Consider the following 25,484-nt stretch of genomic DNA (forward strand, 5'->3'; position numbering starts at 1 on the left):
CAGAGGGATGATGAGAACAGGAGAGGAAACAGAGGGATGATGAGAACAGGAGAGGAAACAGAAAGGGGATGAGAACAGGAAATGAGGAGAGGGATGATGAGAACAGGAGAGGAAACAGAGGGATGATGAGAACAGGAAAGGAGGAGAGGGATGATGAGAACAGGAAAGGAAACAGAGGGATGATGAGAACAGGAGAGGAAACAGAGGGATGATGAGAACAGGAGAGGAAACAGAGGGATGATGAGAACAGGAGAGGAAACAGAGGGGTGATGAGAACAGGAAAGGAAACAGAGGGATGATGAGAACAGGAAAGGAAACAGAGGGATGATGAGAACAGGAGAGGAAACAGAGGGATGATGAGAACAGGAAAGGAGGAGAGGGATGATGAGAACAGGAAAGGAGGAGAGGGATGATGACAACAGGAGAGGAAACAGAGGGATGATGAGAACAGGAAAGGAAGAGAGGGATGATGACAACAGGAGAGGAAACAGAGGGATGATGAGAACAGGAAAGGAGGAGAGGGATGATGAGAACAGGAGAGGAGGAGAGGGATGATGAGAACAGAGGGATGATGAGAACAGGAGAGGAAACAGAGGGATGATGACAACAGGAGAGGAAACAGAGGGATGATGAGAACAGGAAAGGAAACAGAGGGTGAGGAGATGAGGAAAGGAAACAGAGGGTGAGGAGATGAAGAAAGGAAACAGAGGGTGAGGAGCAGAGGAGGACCCAGGACCCCCAGAAAATAGGACGTGGTATTTATCCAATTATAGTTCATTCAGGTTCGGGGTATAAATCCTAGCACAGCAGCAACAACAAGTGTTCAAGAAAGAATAAATAGCAAGACACGAAAGGCATTCGAAGCGAGACGAGATAACCGACCGAAAGAGACACAAAGAGACACCCAGCCACAGCAGCGTGGCTGGCATGGCAGGGGGCAGCTGGGGGAGACTGGCATGGCTGGCATGGCTGGCATGGCAGGGGCAGCAGGGGGCAGCAGGGGGAGACTGGCATGGCAGGGGGCAGCAGGGGGCAGCAGGGGGAGACTGGCATGACTGGGGATGGCAGGGGGAGACTGGCATGGCTGGCATGGCAGGGGCAGCAGAGGGCAGCAGCGGGAGACTGGCATAGCTGGCATGGCAGGGGGCAGTTGGTGGAGACTGGCATGGCTGGCATGGCAGGGGATGGCTCCTCTTCATTAGGCCATGATGGCAGCAGACCAACGACCCATCACCCATCTACCTTGGTTAGTCCTAAACTAATACTCTCTCCAGTTAGAGTGGCATCTTCTTCCTTGATCTATTCCTCTTTTCTCCACGTCTTGAAAACATTTAGGAGCCAATTCACTCAAATCAAAGTTTATTGGTGCTCGTACACCGATCTGCAGATGTTATCTCAGGTGCAGTGAAATGCTTGTGTTTCTACCTTCCAACAGTGATAATACCGAACAATACAAAACAATACGCACATAATCCTGAAGTAAAAATAAAGAAGTTAAGAATTATCTTCTGCTTCTACATTTTACATTTAAGTCATTTAGCAGATGCTCTTATCCAGAGCGACTTACAAATTGGTGAATTCACCTTCTGCTTCTACAAGCAACGTCAGAGTCCAGAATATAAATATAGAAATATAGGATGGTGTATATAGACAGTAGCTATATAGGATGGTGTTTATAGACAGCAGTTATATAGGATGGTGTGTATAGACAGTAGTAATATAGGATGGTGTGAATAGACAGTAGTTATATAGGATGGTGTATATAGACAGTACAGACAGTAGTTATATAGGATGGTGTGTATAGACAGTAGTTATATAGGATGGTGTGTATAGACAGTAGTTATATAGGATGGTGTGTATAGACAGTAGTTATATAGGATGGTGTGTATAGACAGTAGTTATATAGGATGGTGTGTATAGACAGTAGTTATATAGGATGGTGTGTATAGACAGTAGTTATATAGGATGGTGTGTATAGACAGTAGTTATATAGGATGGTGTGTATAGACAGTAGTTATATAGGATGGTGTGTATAGACAGTAGTTATATAGGATGGTGTGTATAGACAGTAGTTATATAGGATGGTGTGTGATGTGTATAGACAGTAGTAATAGACAGTAGTTATATAGGATGGTGTGTATAGACAGTAGTTATATAGGATGGTGTTATATAGTATAGACAGTAGTTATATAGGATGGTGTGTATATAGACAGTAGTTATATAGGATGGTGTGTATAGACAGTAGTTATATAGGATGGTGTGTGTAGACAGTAGTTATATAGGATGGTGTGTATTGACAGTAGTTATATAGGATGGTGTATAGACAGTATAGACAGTAGTTATATAGGATGGTGTGTATTGACAGTAGTTATACAGGATGGTGTATCGACAGTATAGACAGTAGTTATATAGGTTGGTGTGTGTAGACAGTAGTTATATAGGGTGGTGTGTATAGACAGTAGTTATATAGGGTGGTGTGTATAGACAGTAGTTATTTAGGATGGTGTGTATAGACAGTAGTTATATAGGATGGTGTGTATAGACAGTAGTTATATAGGATGGTGTGTATAGACAGTATAGACAGTAGTAATATAGGATGGTGTGTATAGACAGTAGTTATATAGGATGGTGTGTATAAATGGTGTGTATAGACAGTAGTAATATAGGATGGTGTGTATAGACAGTAGTTATATAGATGGTGTGTTTAGACAGTAGTTATATAGGATGGTGTGTTTAGACAGTAGTTATACAGATGGTGTGTATAGACAGTAGTAATATAGGATGGTGTGTATAGATTATAAAGGATGGTGTATAGACAGTAGTTATATAGGATGGTGTGTTTAGACAGTAGTTATACAGGATGGTATAGACAGTAGTTATATAGGATGGTGTGTATAGACAGTATAGACAGTAGTTATATAGGATGGTGTGTATAGACAGAAGTTATATAGGATGGTGTGTATAGACAGTCGTTATATAGGATGGTGTGTATAGAGAGCAGTTATAAAGGATGGTGTGTATAGACAGAAGTTATATAGGATTGTGTGTATAGACAGTAGTTATATAGGATGGTGTGTATAGACAGTATAGACAGTAGTTATATAGGATGGTGTGTATAGACAGCAGTTATATAGGATGGTGTGTATAGACAGTAGCTATATAGGATGGTGTGTATAGACAGTAGTTATATAGGATGGTGTGTATAGACAGTAGTTAATAGGATGGTGTGTGTATAGACAGTAGTTATATAGGATGGTGTGTATAGACAGTAGTTAATAGGATGGTGTATATAGACAGTATAGACAGTAGTTATATAGGATGGTGTATATAAACAGTAGTTATATAGGATGGTGTGTATAGACAGTAGTTATATAGGATGGTGTATATAGACAGTATAGACAGTAGTTATATAGGATGGTGTGTATAGACAGTAGTTATATAGGATGGTGTACATAGACAGTAGTTAATTAGGATGGTGTGTATAGATAGTAGTTAATTAGGATGGTGTGTATAGATAGTAGTTAATTAGGATGGTGTGTATAGACAGTAGTTAATTAGGATGGTGTATATAAACAGTAGTTAATTATGATGGTGTGTATAGACAGTAGTTATATAGCATGGTGTGTATAGACAGTAGTTAATTAGGATGGTGTATATAAACAGTAGTTAATTATGATGGTGTGTTTAGACAGTAGTTATATAGGATGGTGTATATAGACAGTATAGACAGTAGTTATATAGGATGGTGTATATAGACAGTAGTTAATTAGGATGGTGTGTATAGATAGTAGTTAATTAGGATGGTGTGTATAGACAGTAGTTAATTAGGATGGTGTATATAAACAGTAGTTAATTAGGATGGTGTGTATAGACAGTAGTTATATAGCATGGTGTGTATAGACAGTAGTTATATAGCATGGTGTGTATAGACAGTAGTTAATTAGGATGGTGTGTATAGACAGTAGTTATATAGGATGGTGTGTATAGACAGTAGTTATATAGCATGGTGTGTATAGACAGTAGTTATATAGGATGGTGTGTATAGACAGTAGTTATATAGCATGGTGTGTATAGACAGTAGTTATATAGGATGGTGTGTATAGACAGTAGTTAATTAGGATGGTGTATATAGACAGTAGTTAATTAGGATGGTGTATATAGACAGTAGTTAATTAGGATGGTGTGTTTAGACAGTAGTTTTTTTTAACCTTTATTTAACTAGGCAAGTCAGTTAAGAACAAGTTCTTATTTTCAATGACGGCCTAGGAACAGTGGGGTTAACTGCCTGTTCAGGGGCAGAACACCAGATTTGTACCTTGTCAGCTCGGGGATTTGAACTTGCAACCTTACGGTTACTAGTCCAACGTTAATTAGGATGGTGTGTAGACAGTGTAGACAGTAGTTATAGTATAGAAGGTATAGACAGTAAATTAATAGAAAAGGTATTACAGCAGCAGTTATACAGGATGAGTCTTGACTAGAATACGGTCTATACATATGTAGCGGGTAAAACATTATGTAAACATTACTAAAGTGACCCGTGTTCAATGACTATGTACATAGGGCATCCGGGGTACAGTACTGGGTGGTAGCCGGCTAGTGACAGTGACTAAGGTTCAGGGTAGAGTACTGGGTGGTAGCTGGCTAGTAACAGTGACTAAGGTTCAGGGTAGAGTACTGGGTGGTAGCCGGCTAGTAACAGTGACTAAGGTTCAGGGTAGAGTACTGGGTGGTAGGAGGCTAGTAACAGTGACTAAGGTTCAGGGCAGAGTACCGGGTGGTAGCCGGCTAGTAACAGTGACTAAGGTTCAGGGTAGAGTACCGGGTGGTAGCCGGCTAGTAACAGTGACTAAGGTTCAGGGTAGAGTACCGGGTGGTAGCCGGCTAGTAACAGTGACTAAGGTTCAGGGTAGAGTACTGGGTGGTAGCCGGCTAGTAACAGTGACTAAGGTTCAGGGTAGAGTACAGGGTGGTAGCCGGCTAGTAACAGTGACTAAGGTTCAGGGTAGAGTACTGGGTGGTAGCCGGCTAGTAACAGTGACTAAGGTTCAGGGTAGAGTACAGGGTGGTCGCCGGCTAGTAACAGTGACTAAGGTTCAGGGTAGAGTACCGGGTGGTAGCCGGCTAGTAACAGTGACTAAGGGTCAGGGTAGAGTACCGGGTGGTAGGAGGCTAGTAACAGTGACTAAGGGTCAGGGTAGAGTACCGGGTGGTAGCTGGCTAGTAACAGTGACTAAGGTTCAGGGTAGAGTACCGGGTGGAGGCCAGCTCGTGGTGACTGATTAACAGTCAGAAATAGTCATTTTCAGAGAGTCTCTGAGAGCATTAAAGGGAGGAGCCTAGCTATCTCTGAGAGCATTAAAGGGAGGAGCCTAGCTATCTCTGAGAGCATTAAAGGGAGGAGCCTAGCTATCTCTGAGAGCATTAAAGGGAGGGGCCTAGCTATCTCTGAGAGCATTAAAGGGAGGGGCCTAGCTATCTCTGAGAGCATTAAAGGGAGGGGCCTAGCTATCTCTAAGGGCGTTAAAGGGAGGGGCCTAGCTATCTCTAAGGGCATTAAAGGGAAGGGCCAAGCTATCTCTAAGGGCGTTAAAGGGAGGGGCCGAGCTATCTCTAAGGGCGTTAAAGGGAGGGGCCGAGCTATCTCTGAGAGCATTAAAGGGAGGGGCCTAGCTATCTCTGAGAGCATTAAAGGGAGGAGCCTAGCTATCTCTGAGAGCATTAAAGGGAGGGGCCTAGCTATCTCTGAGAGCATTAAAGGGAGGGGCCTAGCTATCTCTAAGGGCGTTAAAGGGAGGGGCCTAGCTATCTCTAAGGGCATTAAAGGGAAGGGCCAAGCTATCTCTAAGGGCGTTAAAGGGAGGGGCCGAGCTATCTCTAAGGGTGTTAAAGAGAGGGGCCGAGCTATCTCTGAGAGCATTAAAGGGAGGGGCCTAGCTATCTCTGAGAGCATTAAAGGGAGGGGCCTAGCTATCTCCGAGAGAGCTAAAGGGAGGGACCTAGCTATCTCTGAGAGAGCTAAAGGGAGGGGCCTAGCTATCTCTAAGAGCGTTAAAGGGAGGGGCCTAGCTATCTCTGAGAGCATTAAAGGGAGGGGCCTAGCTATCTTTAAGGGCGTTAACGGGAGGGGCCTAGCTATCTCTGAGAGCATTAAAGGGAGGGGCCTAGCTATCTCTGAGAGCATTAAAGGGAGGGGCCTAGCTATCTCCGAGAGAGCTAAAGGGAGGGGCCTAGCTATCTCTAACAGTGCTAAAGAGAGGGGTCAGCTATCTCTGAGAGCATTAAAGGGAGGGGCCTAGCTATCTCTGAGAGCATTAAAGGGAGGGGCCTAGCTATCTCTAACAGTGTTAAAGAGAGGGGCCAAGCTATCTCTGAGAGCATTAAAGGGAGGGGCTTAGCTATCTCTAACAGTGTTAAAGAGAGGGACCTCGCCATCTATGAGGGCATTAAAGGGATGGGGCCTAGCTATCTCTAACAGTGTTAAAAAGAGGGGCCTAGCTATCTCTGAGAGAATTAAAGGGAGGGGCCTAGCTATCTCTGAGAAAGCTATAGGGATCCGCTCCACTCCAGCCCATCAATGTCAATGGGGGCTTGTTCAGCCCTCCTTTTCCTATAGTCCACGATCAACTCCTTTGTCTTGCTCACATTGAGGGAGAGGTTGTTGTCCTGGCACCACACTGTAATGTCTTTGACCTCCTCCCTATAGGCTTGTCTCATCGTTGTCGGTGATCAGGCCTACCACTGTTGTGTCATCAGCAAACTTAATGATGGTGTTGGAGTCGTGCTTGGCCACGCAGTCGTGGCTAAACAGGGAGTACAGGAGGGGACTAAGCTCCCACCCCTGAGGGGCCCCAGTGTTGAGGATCAGCGTGGCAGATGTGTTGTTGTCTACACTTACCAACAGGGGGCGGCCCGTCAGGAAGTCCAGGATCCAGTTGCAGAGGGTGGTGTTTAGTCCCAGGGTCCTTAGCTTAGTGATGAGCTTTGTGGACACTATGGTGTTCCTTTTGTCCAGGTGGGAAAGGGCGGTGTGGAGTGTGATTGAGATTGCGTCATTTGTGAATCTGTTGGGGCGGTATGCGAATTGGAGTGGGTCTAGGGTTTCCGGCGTGATGGTGTTGATGTGAGCCATGACCAGCCTAGCAAAGCATTTCATGGCTACCGACGTGCTACGGGGTGGTAATCATTTAGGCAGGTTACCTTCGCTTCCTTGGGCACAGGGACTATGGTGGTCTGCTTGAACCATGTAGATATTACAGACTCAGTCAGAGAGGGGTTGATAATATCAGTGAAGACACTTGACAGTTGGTCCTCACATGCTCTGAGTACACATCCTGGCAATCCGTTTGGCCCCGCGGCCTTGTGAATGTTGACCTGTTTCAAGGTCATGCTCACATCGGCTCCCGAGAAAGTATTCACACAGTCTTCCGGAACAGCTGGTGCTCTCATGCATGCTTCAGTGTTGCTTGCCTCGAAGCGAGCATAAAAGGCATTTAGCTCGTCTGGTAGGCTCGCGTCACTGGGCAGCTGGCGGCTGGGTTTCCCTTTGCAGTCAGTAATAGTTTCCAAGCCCCCTGCCACATCCGACGCGCATCAGAGCCAATGTAGTAGGACTCAATCTGTTTGATCGTTTTTGTCTGAGGGCATAGTGGGATTTCTTATAAGAATCTAGTGGGCATCTAGTATTTGACATCAGGGCTAATTATGTGACGTGTATTTATGTGTATGCCAGTAACAGCAGCAGAGGAAATAGCAGCCAAGGAATCTCTTTCTCTCCGGCCTTGAAGCATGAAACACACAGATAATCTCACTGCCGATAGACTGCTGACAGGTACTCATCACAGTGGAAGGCCGTTCCTTCTCTTGCTAGAGCAAAAGCGGTACCTGCTGCGTGCGGATCCGGTAGCGATGAACATTCCGTAGCCGCGAACATTCCGTAGCCGCGAACCTTCCGTAGCCACGAACCTTCTGTAGCCACGAACCTTCCGCTTCTACTTGGTACAATTGTAATACTCGCCAGTGTCCAACAACTTGACTTTGAGCCAATCAGATAGCCCGAAGTCAACACAAAAGAAAAGTAAGAATAGGCTGTTTTCTCAGTACATCCATGGATGGGCTTGTCACACTTCATAGGGGCGGCAGGGTAGCCTAGTGGTTAGGGCGTTGGACTAGTGACCGCAAGGTTGCAAGCTCAAACCCCCGAGCTGACAAGCTACACATCTGTCGTTCTGCCCCTGAACAGGCAGTTAACCCACTGTTCCTAGGCCATCATGCCTAGTAAAATAAAGGTAAAAAAATATATATATATGCAATGTAGGCTATGGGATGGTAGCTAGCTAAGTGCACTGACCCAATGCACACAACACACAAATACTTCCTCCAAGCTAGCTAACCACTGTAGCTAGTGTTGACATTATAATGACATCACAATGGATTAGCTAGTTTCCATTAAACAGTTGCCTATGTTAGCTAGCTCGATAACTATGTTGTGTTAGCTAAATAGTTAAACGTTTTGGCTGGCACTGGCAGTATGGGTTATGGAGAGTAAATTTGATGGTTTCTTCATCATCTTGCTAGGAAGTTATCTAGATGTGTCCAACTGGCTCGTATTAACAACGAGAGAGATGAGGAGGAAGGGGAGGGAGATGAGGAGAGGTGGAGGAGGGGTAGAGAGGGGAGGAGGAAGGGGAGGGGGAGAGGAGGAGGGGTAGGAGGAAGGGGAGGGAGAGGAGGGGGAGGAAGAGGAGGTAGAGAGGTGAGGAGGAAGGGGAGGGAAAGGAGGAGGGGTAGAGAGGTGAGGAGGAAGGGGAGGGAGAGGAGGAGGGGTAGAGAGGTGAGGAGGAAGGGGAGGGAGAGGAGGAGGGGTAGAGAGGTAAAAGGAAGGGGGAGGGGAGGGAAAGGAGGGAGGGGTAGAGAGGTGAGGAGGAAGGGGAGGGAGAGGAGGAGGGGTAGAGAGGTGAGGAGGAAGGGGAGGGAGAGGAGGAGGGGTAGAGAGGTGAGGAGGAAGGGGAGGGAGAGGAGGAGGGTTAGAGAGGGAAGGGAGAGGAGAGGAGGGGGTGAGGAGGAAGGGGGAGGGAGAGGAGGAGGAGGTTAGAGAGGTGAGGAGGAAGGGGAGGGAGAGGAGGAGGGGGTAGAGGAGGTGAGGAGGAAGGGGAGGGAGAGGGAGGAGGAAGGGGTAGAGAGGTGAGGAGGAAGGGGAGGGAGAGGAGGAGGGGTAGAGAGGTGAGGTGGAAGGGGAGGGAGAGGAGGAGGGGTAGAGAAGTAAAGGAAGGGGAGGGAGAGGAGGAGGGGTCGAGAGGTGAGGAGGAAGGGGAGGGAGAGGAGGAGGGGTCGAGAGGTGAGGAGGAAGGGGAGGGAGACGAGGAGGGGTAGAGATGTAAAGGAAGGGGAGGGAGAGGAGGAGGGGTCGAGAGGTGAGGAGGAAGGGGAGGGAGAGGAGGAGGGGTCGAGAGGTGAGGAGGAAGAGGAGGGAGAGGAGGAGGGGTAGAGAGGTAAGGAGGAAGGGGAGGGAGAGGAGGAGGGGTAGAGAGGTGAGGAGGAAGGGGAGGAGATCCTCAGGGAAGGCATGGTTGGGAGATGAAAATGTCCAAATCCTAAATTCATTCCTCCTCCTCATTCCATGTATAAATGTGTGATCACTCCATTTTCTTCACAGCCTCGTTAGGCAGCACATCTTAAAGTCACATTATCTGCCAGCCAGCCTCACACAGACAGCCTAACAGTGGCTAAATGTCCCTCACTGTCCTCAGCCTCAGCCTCACACAGACAGCCTAACAGTGGCTAAATGTCCCTCACTGTCCTCAGCCTCAGCCTCACACAGACAGCCTAACAGTGGCTAAATGTCCCTCACTGTCCTCAGCCTCAGCCTCACACAGACAGCCTAACAGTGGCTAAATGTCCCTCACTGTCCTCAGACTATGCCTCACACAGACAGCCTAACAGTGGCTAAATCTCCCTCACTGTCCTCAGACTATGCCTCACACAGACAGCCTAACAGTGGCTAAATCTCCCTCACTGTCCTCAGACTATGCCTCACACAGACAGCCTAACAGTGGCTAAATGTCCCTCACTGTCCTCAGACCACAGATACAGCAGCAGGAAGGGTAACAGCATAATCTACTCTCGAGTGGCACAGTGGTCTAAGACACTGCATCTCAGTGTTAGAGGAGTCACTACAGACCCTGGTTCAGCGGTCTAAGACACTGCATCTCAGTGTTAGAGGGGTCACTACAGACCCTGGTTCAGCGGTCTAAGACACTGCATCTCAGTGTTAGAGGGGTCACTACAGACCCTGGTTCAGCGGTCTAAGACACTGCATCTCAGTGTTAGAGGAGTCACTACAGACCCTGGTTCAGTGGTCTGAGACACTGCATCTCAGTGCTAGAGGGGTCACTACAGACCCTGGTTCAGCGGTCTAAGACACTGCATCTCAGTGCTAGAGGGGTCACTACAGACCCTGGTTCAGCGGTCTAAGACACTGCATCTCATTGCTAGAGGAGTCACTACAGACCCTGGTTCAGTGGTCTAAAGAACTGCATCTCAGTGTTAGAGGGGGGGGGGGGTGACAGTAGTTAACACAGCCCAAGTCTGTTACTGAATGGTGTTGTGGGGGAGGGGGGGGGTAGACAGTGGTGACAGTAGTTAACACAGCCCAAACCTAACAACAAGAAGCCATGCTTTGCTGCTAATTCAAGACATTCAGGCACTGCATTATGGGTTAGGGAAAATATGATTTTGAATGGGAATCAATTGTTGGTCTCTAAAAAGTTCTCACAAGTATAGTAAGACATAGCTGTGTGTGTAGGGGGACAGAATGATCTCCCCGGCAACAAGGAGCTGGGGTGGTGTCATGGGAACAGAATTTGCTGAGTTGGCAGATTGTCCCAACGACACAGAAGCAGCCTATTGGTGGGAGAGAGAATTACCTGATACATTACATTAACCCTCCTCGTGACTGGCTGGCTGACTGGCTGGCTGACTGGCTGGCTGACTGGCTGGCTGGCTGGCTGGCTGGCTGGCTGGCTGACTGGCTGGCTGACTGGCTGGCTGACTGGCTGGCTGGCTGGCTGACTGGCTGGCTGACTGACTGGCTGACTGGCTGGCTGACTGGCTGGCTGGCTGGCTGGCTGGCTGGCTGGCTGACTGGCTGGCTGGCTGGCTGACTGGCTGGCTGGCTGGCTGACTGGCTGGCTGACTGACTGGCTGACTGGCTGGCTGACTGGCTGGCTGACTGGCTGGCTGACTGACTGACTGACTGACTGGCTGGCTGGCTGGCTGGCTGGCTGACTAAGTGACTGACTGACTGGCTGGCTGACTGGCTGACTGGCTGACTGGCTGACTAAGTGACTGACTGGCTGGCTGACTGGCTGGCTGACTATGTGACTGGCTGGCTGGCTGGCTGACTGGCTGGCTGACTGGCTGACTATGTGACTGGCTGGCTGGCTGACTAAGTGACTGACTGGCTGACTGACTGACTGGCTGACTGGCTGGCTGGCTGACTGGCTGGCTGGCTGACTAACTGGCTGACTGACTGGCTGACTAAGCAAATGGTTGGCTGACTGACTGACTGACTGACTGACTGGCTGACTGACTGACTGGCTGACTGGCTGGCTGGCTGACTGACTGGCTGACTGACTGACTGACTGACTGGCTGACTGACTGGCTGACTGGCTGGCTGGCTGACTGGCTGGCTGGCTGACTGACTAAGTGCCTGACTGGCTGACTAAGTACCTGACTGGCTGACTGAGTGCCTGACTGGCTGACTAAGTGCCTGACTGGCTGATTAAGTGACTGACTGGCTGGCTGACTAACTGACTGGCTGACTGACTAACTGGCTGACTGGCTGACTGGCTGACTGGCTGACTAAGTAAATGGTAGGCTGACTGACTGACTGGCTGGCTGACTAAGTGACTGACTGGCTGGCTGGCTGACTGACTGGCTGACTGACTGACTGACTGACTGACTGACTGGCTGGCTGACTGACTGACTGGCTGGCTGGCTGGCTGACTAACTGACGAAGTGAATGGTTGGCTGACTGACTATATGACTGGCTGGCTGGCTGGCTGGCTGGCTGACTGACTAACTGACTGACTGACTGAGTCAGGCTGGCTGGCTGGCATTCATCTGGTGAGGCTTCATCATGTATATGATAACACAAGCACCCATATGCACTAACACACACACTCACACCTGGTTCTACTGGACCACAGTAAAAAGAGCAGCACACGCACAAAAACATCCACCTGCGCATCAATTACACCCATCACTGCTGTGATTCACTGCTCCTGTACAGGCTGTAGACTGGACCTAGTGGTCTGTAGACTGGACCTAGTGGTCTGTAGACTGGGCAGCTACTCAGGGTAGACTGGACCTAGTGGTCTGTGGACTGGGCAGCTACTCAGGCTAGACTGGGCCTAGTGGTCTGTGGACTGGGCATGTTACTCAGGGTAGACTGGGCCTAGTGGTCTGGGTAGACTGGGCAGCTACTCAGGGTAGATGGCCTAGTGGTCTGTGGACTGGGCAGCTACTCAGGGTAGACTGGGCCTAGTGGTCTGTAGACTGGACCTAGTGGTCTGTAGACTGGACCTAGTGGTCTGTAGACTGGGCAGCTACTCAGGGTAGACTGGGCCTAGTGGTCTGTAGACTGGGCAGCTACTCAGGGTAGACTGGACCTACCGGTCTGTAATTTATGTTACTCAGGGTAGACTGGACCTACCGGTCTGTAATTTATGTTACTCAGGGTAGACTGGACCGACCAGTCTCTCATCTCTGCTCGGGTAGACTGGACCTAGTGGTCTGTAGACTGGACCTAGTGGTCTGTAGACTGGGCAGCTACTCAGGGTAGACTGGGCCTAGTGGTCTGTAGACTGGGCAGCTACTCAGGGTAGACTGGGCCTAGTGGTCTGTAGACTGGACCTAGTGGTCTGTAGACTGGACCTAGTGGTCTGTAGACTGGGCAGCTACTCAGGGTAGACTGGGCCTAGTGGTCTGTAGACTGGGCAGCTACTCAGGGTAGACTGGGCCTAGTGGTCTGTAGACTGGACCTAGTGGTCTGTGGACTGGGCAGCTACTCAGGCTAGACTGGGCCTAGTGGTCTGTAGACTGGACCTAGTGGTCTGTAGACTGGGCAGCTACTCAGGGTAGATGGCCTACCGGTCTGTAGACTGGGCAGCTACTCAGGGTAGATGGCCTAGTGGTCTGTAGACTGGGCAGCTACTCAGGGTAGACTGGGCCTAGTGGTCTGTAGACTGGACCTAGTGGTCTGTGGACTGGGCAGCTACTCAGGCTAGACTGGGCCTAGTGGTTTGTAGACTGGACCCAGTGGTCTGTAGACTGGGCAGCTACTCAGGGTAGATGGCCTAGTGGTCTGTGGACTGGGCAGCTACTCAGGGTAGACTGGGCCTAGTGGTCTGTAGACTGGACCTAGTGGTCTGTAGACTGGACCTAGTGGTCTGTAGACTGGGCAGCTACTCAGGGTAGACTGGGCCTAGTGGTCTGTAGACTGGGCAGCTACTCAGGGTAGACTGGACCTACCGGTCTGTAATTTATGTTACTCAGGGTAGACTGGACCTACCGGTCTGTAATTTATGTTACTCAGGGTAGACTGGACCGACCAGTCTCTCATCTCTGCTCGGGTAGACTGGACCTAGTGGTCTGTAGACTGGACCTAGTGGTCTGTAGACTGGGCAGCTACTCAGGGTAGACTGGGCCTAGTGGTCTGTAGACTGGGCAGCTACTCAGGGTAGACTGGGCCTAGTGGTCTGTAGACTGGACCTAGTGGTCTGTAGACTGGACCTAGTGGTCTGTAGACTGGGCAGCTACTCAGGGTAGACTGGGCCTAGTGGTCTGTAGACTGGGCAGCTACTCAGGGTAGACTGGACCTACCGGTCTGTAATTTATGTTACTCAGGGTAGACTGGACCTACCGGTCTGTAATTTATGTTACTCAGGGTAGACTGGACCGACCAGTCTCTCATCTCTGCTCGGGTAGACTGGACCTAGTGGTCTGTAGACTGGACCTAGTGGTCTGTAGACTGGGCAGCTACTGGACCTGGGGTAGACTGGACCTAGTGGTCTGTAGACTGGACCTAGTGGTCTGTAGACTGGGCAGCTACTCAGGGTAGACTGGGCCCCCCGGTCTGTCATCCCTGCTACTCAGGGTAGACTGGGCCTACTGGTCTGTCATCTCTGCTACTCAGGGTAGACTGGGCCTACCGGTCTGTCATCTCTGCTACTCAGGGTAGACTGGGCCTACCGGTCTGTCATCTCTGCTACTCAGGGTAGACTGGGCCTACCGGTCTGTCATCTCTGCTACTCAGGGTAGACTGGACCTAGTGGTCTGTAGACTGGGCAGCTACTCAGGGTAGACTGGACCTAGTGGTCTGTAGACTGGGCAACTACTCAGGGTAGACTGGGCCTACCGGTCTGTAGACTGGGCAGCTACTCAAGGTAGACTGGGCCTACCGGTCTGTCATCTCTGCTACTCAGGGTAGACTGGGTCTACCGGTCTGTAATTTATGTTACTCAGGGTAGACTGGTTCTACTGGTCTGTAATTTATGTTACTCAGGGTAGACTGGACCTACCGGTCTGTCATCTCTGCTCGTCAGGGTAGACTGGACCTAGTGGTCTGTAGACTGGACCAAAGTGGTCTGTAGACTGGGCAGCTACTCAGGGTGGACTGGACCTACCGGTCTGTAGACTGGGCAGCTACTCAGGGTAGACTGGACCTAGTGGTCTGTAGACTGGGCAGCTACTCAGGGTAGACTGGCTCTATAGTGGCTATGACTGGCTCTATAGTGGCTATGACTGGCTCTATAACGGCTACTACAGTCCCAGTCTCGGTGTGGTGCTGCTGTAACACAGTAAGCAGCTACAGCTCTACATCTGTGGTCCATTAGCAGCCTCTAGTGGTCGGCGCCAGACATGACGCCCTGGTTTGGTTACAGGATTTACATAATAGGTTTAGCGGGCTTTGCTCTACTGTGTAACTAGTATGACGTTGTGGCTAGCCTACGTAGTAGCCACTAGACAATGAGAGGCTGTGATGCTGGTGTCAGAAGACTGAAGCAGAATGGCTGCCTGCACACCAGTTCAAAAACTCACAACTTGAGTCTTCATTTGTAACTCTTTTCCAAGTCAGGAATTTACCGGAAAAAAAAAAAAAAAAAAAAAAAAGATTAGATTACTGTTAAAATCTCTCAGTGGGTTGGCGCAGTCAGCAGCTACTCTCGCCAATGATAGCCAGTGACCTTTCACCTTTTTTGGATGCGTCTCATGATCAACCTCTCCCTCTGGGCAATAAAGTACCAATCACTACAGAGATTGAGTTACTCAGCGTGTGTGTGTGTGCGTGTGCGTGTGTGAGTCAGTGTGTGTGTGTGCGTGTGTGTGTGAGTCAGTGTGTGTGTGTGTGTGTGTGTGTGTGTGCGTGTGTGAGTGTGTGTGTGCGTGTGTGAGTAAGTGTGTGTGTGTGTGTGCGTGTGTGAGTAAGTGTGTGTGTGTGTGTGTGTCTCACCTGTCTGGGCTGCTCTGTGGCTCTCTGCAGGTCTGTCTTCACCTTGTTGCTGGGGTGGTTCACCACTTTGGTGACGGGCTGCTTAAAGATGGAGGCTGTCTGTCTGATAGGAAGACCTGTGTTCAGGTCTGGTTTACCCTTAAAGGAGAAGAGTGACTCAATTAAATGACAGGAGAGAGGCTATATACAGGAGAGAGGCTATATACAGTAGAGGGGCTATATGCAGTAGAGGGGCTATATACAGGAGAGAGGCTATATACAGTAGAGGGGCTATATACAGTAGAGAGGCTATATACAGTAGAGGCTATATACAGTAGAGAGGCTATATACAGTAGAGAGGCTATATACAGTAGAGGGGCTATATACAGTAGAGAGGCTATATTCAGTAGAGGCTGTATACAGTAGAGAGGCTATATTCAGTAGAGGCTGTATACAGTAGAGAGGCTATATTCAGTAGAGGCTGTATACAGTAGAGAGGCTATATACAGTAGAGAGGCTATATTCAGTAGAGGCTATAAAAGTAGTGAGGCTATATACAGTAGAGAGGCTATATACAGTAGAGGCTATATACAGTAGAGAGGCTATATACAGGAGAGAGGCAATATACAGTAGAGGGGCTGTATACAGTAGAGAGGCTATATACAGTAGAGAGGCTATATACAGTAGAGAGGCTATATACAGTAGAGAGGCTATATACAGTAGAGAGGCTATATTCAGTAGAGGCTATAAAAGTAGTGAGGCTATATACAGTAGAGAGGCTATATACAGTAGAGGCTATATACAGTAGAGAGGCTATATACAGGAGAGAGGCTATATACAGTAGAGGGGCTGTATACAGTAGAGAGGCTATATACAGTAGAGAGGCTATATACAGTAGAGAGGCTATATACAGTAGAGAGGCTATATACAGTAGAGAGGCTATATACAGTAGAGAGGCTATATACAGTAGAGAGGCTATATACAGTAGAGAGGCTATATACAGTAGTGAGGCTACATACAGTAGAGAGGCTATATACAGTAGAGAGGCTATACACAGTAGAGAGGCAATACACAGTAGAGGGGCTATATACAGTAGAGAGGCTATATACAGTAGAGAGGCTATACACAGTAGAGAGGCTATATACAGTAGAGAGGCTATACACAGTAGAGGGGCTATATACAGTAGAGGGGTAGAGAGGTATATACAGTAGAGAGGCTATATACAGTAGAGAGGCTATATACAGTAGAGAGGCTATATACAGTAGAGGGGCTATACAGTAGAGCTATATACAGTAGAGAGGCTATATACAGTAGAGAGGCTATATACAGTAGAGAGGCTATATACAGTAGAGGTAGAGCTATATACAGTAGAGGGGCTATATACAGAGGCTATATACAGTAGAGAGGCTATATACAGTAGAGAGGCTATATTCAGTAGAGGCTGTATACAGTAGAGAGGCTATATACAGTAGAGAGCTATATTCAGTAGAGGGGCTATATACAGTAGAGAGGCTATATACAGTAGAGAGGCTATATACAGTAGAGAGGCTATATACAGTAGAGAGGCTATATACAGTAGAGGGGCTATATACAGTAGAGAGGCTATATACAGTAGAGAGGCTATATACAGTAGAGAGGCTATATTCAGTAGAGGCTGTATACAGTAGAGAGGCTATATACAGTAGAGAGGCTATATTCAGTAGAGAGGCTATATACAGTAGAGAGGCTATATACAGTAGAGAGGCTATATTCAGTAGAGGGGCTATATACAGTAGAGAGGCTATATACAGTAGAGAGGCTATATACAGTAGAGAGGCTATATTCAGTAGAGGCTGTATACAGTAGAGAGGCTATATTCAGTAGAGGCTGTATACAGTAGAGAGGCTATATTCAGTAGAGGCTGTATACAGTAGAGAGGCTATATACAGTAGAGAGGCTATATTCAGTAGAGGCTATAAAAGTAGTGAGGCTATATACAGTAGAGAGGCTATATACAGTAGAGAGCTATATACAGTAGAGAGGCTATATACAGGAGATACAGGCTATATACAGTAGAGGGGCTATATACAGTAGAGAGGCTATATACAGTAGAGAGGCTATATACAGTAGAGAGGCTATATACAGTAGAGAGGCTATATACAGTAGAGAGGCTATATACATTAGCGAGGCTATAAACAGTAGTGAGGCTATATACAGTAGAGAGGCTATATACAGTAGAGAGGCTATATACAGTAGAGAGGCTATATACAGTAGAGAGGCTATATACAGTAGAGGGGCTGTATACAGTAGAGAGGCTATATACAGTAGAGAGGCTATATACAGTAGAGAGGCTATATACAGTAGAGAGGCTATATACAGTAGAGAGGCTATATACAGTAGAGAGGCTATATAGAGTAGAGAGGCTATATACAGTAGAGAGGCTATATACAGTAGAGAGGCTATATACAGTAGAGAGGCTATATACAGGAGAGAGGCTATATACAGTAGAGGGGCTGTATACAGTAGAGTGGCTATATACAGTAGAGAGGCTATATACAGTAGAGAGGCTATATACAGTAGAGAGGCTATATACAGTAGAGAGGCTATATACAGTAGAGAGGCTATATACAGTAGAGAGGCTATATACAGTAGAGGGGCTGTATACAGTAGAGAGGCTATATACAGTAGAGGGGCTGTATACAGTAGAGGGGCTATATACAGTAGAGAGGCTATATACAGTAGAGAGGCTATATACAGTAGAGGCTATATACAGTAGAGAGGCTATATACAGTAGAGAGGCTATATACAGTAGAGGCTGTATACAGTAGAGAGGCTATATACAGTAGAGAGGCTATATACAGTAGAGAGGCTATATACAGTAGTGAGTCTATATACAGTAGAGAGGCTATATACAGTAGAGAGGCTATATACAGTAGAGAGGCTATATACAGTAGAGAGGCTATATAGAGTAGAGAGGCTATATACAGTAGAGAGGCTATATACAGTAGAGAGGCTATATACAGTAGAGGCTATATACAGGCTATAGAGTAGAGAGGCTACATACAGTAGAGAGGCTACATACAGTAGAGAGGCTATATACAGTAGAGAGGCTATATACAGTAGAGAGGCTGTATACAGTAGAGAGGCTATATACAGTAGAGAGTAGCTATATACAGTAGAGAGGCTATATACAGTAGTGAGGTTATATACAGTAGAGAGGCTATATACAGTAGATAGACTATATACAGTAGAGAGGCTATATACAGTAGAGAGGCTATATAGAGTAGAGAGGCTATATACAGTAGAGAGGCTATATACAGTAGAGAGGCTATAGAGAGTAGAGAGGCTATATACAGTAGAGAGGCTATATACAGTAGAGAGGCTATATACAGTAGAGAGGCTATAGAGAGTAGAGAGGCTACATACAGTAGAGAGGCTACATACAGTAGAGAGGCTATATAGAGTAGAGAGCCTATATACAGTAGAGAGCCTATATACAGTAGAGAGGCTATATAGAGTAGAGAGGCTATATACAGTAGAGAGGCTATATACAGTAGAGAGGCTATATACAGTAGTAAGGCTACATACAGTAGAGAGGCTATATACAGTAGAGGGGCTATATACAGTAGAGAGGCTATATACAGTAGAGAGGCTATATACAGTAGAGGATATAAAAGTAGTGAGGCTATATAAAGTAGTGAGGCTATATACAGTATATAGGCTATATACAGTAGCGAGGCTATATACAGTAGAGGCAATAAAAGTAGTGAGGCTATATACAGAAGGGAGGCTATATACAGTAGAGAGGCTATATACAGTCGAGAGGCTATATACAGTAGAGAGGCTATATACAGTAGTGAGGCTATATACAGTAGTGAGGCTATATACAGTAGAGAGGATATATACAGTAGAGGCTATATACAGTAGACAGGCTATATACAGTAGAGAGGCTATATACAGTAGAGAGGCTATATACAGTAGAGGATATAAAAGTAGTGAGGCTATATACAGTAGTGAGGCTATAAACAGTAGTGAGGCTATATACAGTAGTGAGGCTATATACAGTAGCGAGGCTATATACAGTAGAGGCTATAAAAGTAGTGAGGCTAAATACAGAAGAGAAGCTATATACAGTAGAGAGGCTATATACAGTAGAGAGGCTATATACAGTAGAGGATATATACAGTAGTGAGGCTATATACAGTAGAGAGGCTATATACAGTAGAGGCTGTATACAGTAGAGAGGCTATATACAGTAGAGAGGCTATATACAGTAGAGAGGCTATATACAGTAGAGGATGTATACAGTAGAGAGGCTATATACAGTAGTGAGGCTACATACAGAGAGAGGCTATATACAGTAGACAGGCTATATACAGTAGAGAGGCTATATACAGTAGTGAGGCTATATACAGTAGAGAGGCTATATACAGTAGAGGATATATACAGTAGTGAGGCTACATACAGTAGAGAGGCTATATACAGTAGAGAGGCTATATACGGTAGAGAGTCTATATACAGTAGTAAGGCTATATACAGTAGAGAGGCTATATACAGTAGAGAGGCTATATACAGTAGAGCGGCTATATACAGTAGAGAGGCTATACACAGTAGAGAGGATGTATACAGTAGAGAGGTTGTATACAGTAAAGAGGCTATATACAGTAGAGAGGCTATATAGAGTAGAGAGGCTATATACAGTAGAGAGGCTATATACAGTAGAGAGGCTATATACAGTAGTAAGGCTACATACAGTAGAGAGGCTATATACAGTAGAGGGGCTATATACAGTAGAGAGGCTATATACAGTAGAGAGGCTATATACAGTAGAGGATATAAAAGTAGTGAGGCTATATAAAGTAGTGAGGCTATATACAGTATATAGGCTATATACAGTAGAGAGGCTATATACAGTAGAGGCATATAAAAGTAGTGAGGCTATATACAGAAGGGAGGCTATATACAGTAGAGAGGCTATATACAGTCGAGAGGCTATATACAGTAGAGAGGCTATATACAGTAGTGAGGCTATATACAGTAGTGAGGCTATATACAGTAGAGAGGATATATACAGTAGAGGCTATATACAGTAGACAGGCTATATACAGTAGAGAGGCTATATACAGTAGAGAGGCTATATACAGTAGAGGATATAAAAGTAGTGAGGCTATATACAGTAGTGAGGCTATAAACAGTAGTGAGGCTATATACAGTAGTGAGGCTATATACAGTAGCGAGGCTATATACAGTAGAGGCTATAAAAGTAGTGAGGCTAAATACAGAAGAGAAGCTATATACAGTAGAGAGGCTATATACAGTAGAGAGGCTATATACAGTAGAGGATATATACAGTAGTGAGGCTATATACAGTAGAGAGGCTATATACAGTAGAGGCTGTATACAGTAGAGAGGCTATATACAGTAGAGAGGCTATATACAGTAGAGAGGCTATATACAGTAGAGGATGTATACAGTAGAGAGGCTATATACAGTAGTGAGGCTACATACAGAGAGAGGCTATATACAGTAGACAGGCTATATACAGTAGTGAGGCTATATACAGTAGTGAGGCTATATACAGTAGAGAGGATATATACAGTAGAGGCTATATACAGTAGTGAGGCTACATACAGAGAGAGGCTATATACAGTAGAGAGGCTATATACAGTAGGTATATACAGTAGAGAGCTATATACAGTAGTAAGGCTATATACAGTAGAGAGGCTATATACAGTATATACAGTAGTGAGGCTACATACAGTAGAGAGGCTATATACAGTAGAGATATACAGTCGAGAGGCTATACACAGTAGAGAGGATGTATACAGTAGAGAGGTTGTATACAGTAAAGAGGCTATATACAGTAGAGAGGCTATATACAGAAGAGTGGCTATATACAGTAGAGAGGCTATATACAGTAGAGAGGCTAAATACAGTAGAGGCTGTATACAGTAGAGAGGCTATATACAGTAGAGAGGCTATATACAGAAGAGAGGCTACATACAGTAGAGAGGCTATATACAGTAGAGGCTATATACAGTAGAGAGGCTATATACAGTAGAGAGGTTATATACAGTAGAGAGGCTATATACAGTAGAGAGGCTATATACAGTAGTGAGGCTACATACAGTAGTGAGGCTACATACAGTAGAGAGGCTATATACAGTAGAGAGGCTATATACAGCAGTGAGGCTATATACAGTAGAGAGGCTATATACAGTAGAGGATATATACAGTAGTGAGGCTACATACAGTAGAGAGGCTACATACAGTAGAGAGGCTATATACAGTAGAGAGGCTATATACAGTAGAGAGGCTATATACAGTAGAGGATATAAAAGTAGTGAGGCTATATACAGTAGAGAGGCTATATACAGTAGAGGCTGTATACAGTAGAGAGGCTATATACAGTAGAGAGGCTATATACAGACGAGAGGCTATATACAGTAGAGGCTGTAAACAGTAGAGAGGCTATATACAGTAGTGAGGCTACATACAGAGAGAGGCTATATACAGTAGAGAGGCTATATACAGTAGAGAGACTATATACAGTAGTGAGGCTATATACAGTAGAGAGGCTATATACAGTAGAGGATATATACAGTAGTGAGGCTACATACAGTAGAGAGGCTATATACAGTAGAGAGGCTATATACAGTAGAGAAGCTATATACAGTAGAGAGACTATATACAGTAGTGAGGCTATATACAGTAGAGAGGCTATATACAGTAGAGAGGCTATATAGAGTAGAGAGGCTATATACAGCAGAGAGGCTATATACAGTAGAGAGGCTATATACAGTAGTGAGGCTACATACAGTAGAGAGGCTATATACAGTAGAGAGGCTATATACAATAGAGAGGCTATACACAGTCGAGAGGTTATATACAGTAGAGAGGCTGTATACAGTAGAGAGGTTGTATATAGTAGAGAGGCTATATACAGTAGAGAGGCTATATACAGTAGAGAGGATATACACAGTCGAGAGGTTATATACAGTAGAGAGGCTGTATACAGTAGAGAGGTTGTATACAGTAAAGAGGCTATATACAGTAGAGAGGCTATATACAGCAGAGGGGCTATATACAGAAGAGTGGCTATATACAGTAGAGAGACAATATACAGTAGAGAGGCTAAATACAGTAGAGGCTGTATACAGTAGAGAGGCTATATACAGTAGAGAGGCTATATACAGAAGAGAGGCTACATACAGTAGAGAGGCTATATACAGTAGAGAGGCTATATACAGTGGTGAGGCTATATACAGTAGAGAGGCTATATACAGTAGAGGATATATACAGTAGAGAGGCTACATACAGTAGAGAGGCAATATACAGTAGAGAGGCTATATACAGTAGAGAGGCTATATACAGTAGAGAGGCTATATACAGTAGAGAGGTTATATACAGTAGAGAGGCTATATACAGTAGAGAGGCTATATACAGTAGTGAGGCTACATACAGTAGAGAGGCTATATACAGTAGAGAGGCTATATACAGTAGAGAGGCTATATACAGTAGTGAGGCTATATACAGTAGAGAGGCTATATACAGTAGAGGATATATACAGTAGAGAGGCTACATACAGTAGAGAGGCTATATACAGTAGAGAGGCTATATACAGTAGAGAGGCTATATACAGTAGAGAGGCTATATACAGTAGAGAGGCTATATACAGTAGTGAGGCTATATACAGTAGAGTGGCTATATACAGTAGAGAGGCTATATACAGTAGAGAGGCTATATACAGTAGAGAGGCTATATACAGTAGAGAGGCTATATACAGTAGAGAGGCTAAATACAATAGAGGCTGTATACAGTAGAGAGGCTATATACAGTAGAGGGGCTATATACAGAAGAGAGGCTACATACAGTAGAGAGGCTATATACAGTAGAGAGGCTATATACAGTAGAGAGGCTATATACAGTAGAGGGGCTATATACAGAAGAGAGGCTACATACAGTAGAGAGGCTATATACAGTAGAGAGGCTATATACAGTAGAGAGGTTATATACAGTAGAGAGGCTATATACAGTAGAGAGGCTATATACAGTAGTGAGGCTACATACAGTAGAGAGGCTATATACAGTAGAGAGGCTATATACAGTAGAGAGGCTATATACAGTAGTGAGGCTATATACAGTAGAGAGGATATATACAGTAGAGGATATATACAGTAGTGAGGCTACATACAGTAGAGAGGCTACATACAGTAGAGAGGCTATATACAGTAGAGAGGCTATATACAGTAGAGGATATATACAGTAGTGAGGCTACATACAGTAGAGAGGCTATATGCAGTAGAGAGGCTATATACAGTAGAGAAGCTATATACAGTAGAGAGGCTATATACAGTAGAGACTATATACAGTAGAGGCTATATACAGTAGTGAGGCTATATACGGTAGAGAGGCTACATACAGTAGAGAGGCTATATACAGTAGAGAGGCTATATACAGTAGAGGCTATATACAGTAGTGAGGCTATATACAGTAGAGAGGCTATATACAGTAGAGGCTATATACAGTAGTGAGGCTATATACAGTAGAGAGGCTATATACAGTAGAGGCTGTATACAGTATAGAGGCTATATACAGTAGAGAGGCTATATACAGTAGAGAGGCTACATACAGTAGTGAGGCTACATACAGTAGAGAGGCTATATACAGTAGAGAGCCTATATACAGTAGAGAGGCTATATACAGTAGAGAGGCTATATACAGTAGAGAGGCTATATACAGTAGAGAGGCTATATACAGTAGAGGATATAAAAGTTGTGAGTCTATATACAGTAGTGAGGCTATATACAGTAACAAGGCTATATACAGGAGAGGCTATAAAAGTAGTGAGTCTATATACAGTAGTGAGGCTACATACAGTAGAGAGGCTACATACAGTAGAGAAGCTATATACAGTAGAGAGGCTATATACAGTAGTGAGGCTATATACAGTAGTGAGGCTATATACAGTAGAGAGGCTACATACAGTAGAGATGCTATATACAGTAGAGAGGCTACATACAGTAGAGAGGCTATATACAGTAGAGGGTAGAGAGGCTATATACAGTAGAGAGGCTACATACAGTAGAGAGGCTATATACAGTAGTGAGGCTATATACATATACAGTAGAGGGGCTATATACAGTAGAGAGGCTATAAAGAGGCTATATACAGTAGTGAGGCTACAGTACAGTACAGTAGTAAGGCTATATACAGTAGAGAGGCTATATACAGTAGAGAGGCTATATACAGTAGAGAGGCTATATACAGTAGTGAGGCTATATACAGTAGTGAGTCTATATACAGTAGAGGCTATAAAAGTAGTGAGTCTATATACAGTAGTGAGGCTATATACAGTAGAAAGGCTACATACAGTAGAGAGGCTATATACAGTAGAGAGGCTACATACAGTAGAGAGGCTATATACAGTAGAGGGGCTATATACAGTAGTAAGGCTATATACAGTAGAGAGGCTATATACAGTAGTGAGGCTATATACAGTAGAGAGGCTATATACAGTAGAGAGGCTATATACAGTAGAGGCTATATACAGTAGAGAGGCTATATACAGTAGAGAGGCTATAAAGAGTAGAGGCTATATACAGTAGTGAGGCTATATACAGTAGAGAGGCTATATACAGTAGAGAGGCTATATACAGTAGAGGCTATATACAGTAGAGAGGCTATATACAGTAGAGAGGCTATAAAGAGTAGAGGCTATATACAGTAGTGAGGCTATATACAGTAGAGAGGCTATAAAGAGTAGAGGCTATATACAGTAAGTAGTGAGTGCAGATAGCCCGGTTTGCCAATGTGCTGGTTGGTCAGGCCAATTGAGGTAGTATGTACATGAATGTATAGTTCAAGTGAATATGCATATAAGCCAAACAGAGAGTAGCAGCAGCGTAAAACAGGGGTTGGGGGGGGCACACAATGCAAATAGTGCGGATTGCCGAACCTCCCTTTTAATAGTTTGCCACCCCTCCATCGCCCCTCATCCCCCTACTTTGGG

General features: G+C 45.5%; 1 protein-coding gene across 1 annotated transcript in view; it reads right to left on the bottom strand.

Annotated features, from left to right (window-relative positions):
• Positions 1-25,484, bottom strand: part of LOC135536588 (methyl-CpG-binding domain protein 2-like) — a 71,498-nt gene that overhangs the window by 43,411 nt on the left and 2,603 nt on the right. The window contains exon 2 of the mRNA XM_064962879.1: positions 15,515-15,652. Within this exon, the coding sequence (XP_064818951.1) occupies positions 15,515-15,652 (138 nt within the window). The remainder of the gene's footprint in view (positions 1-15,514; positions 15,653-25,484) is intronic.

The sequence above is a fragment of the Oncorhynchus masou genome, unplaced genomic scaffold (genome assembly GCF_036934945.1).
Source record: "Oncorhynchus masou masou isolate Uvic2021 unplaced genomic scaffold, UVic_Omas_1.1 unplaced_scaffold_641, whole genome shotgun sequence".
Taxonomy (NCBI): Eukaryota; Metazoa; Chordata; class Actinopteri; order Salmoniformes; family Salmonidae; genus Oncorhynchus; species Oncorhynchus masou.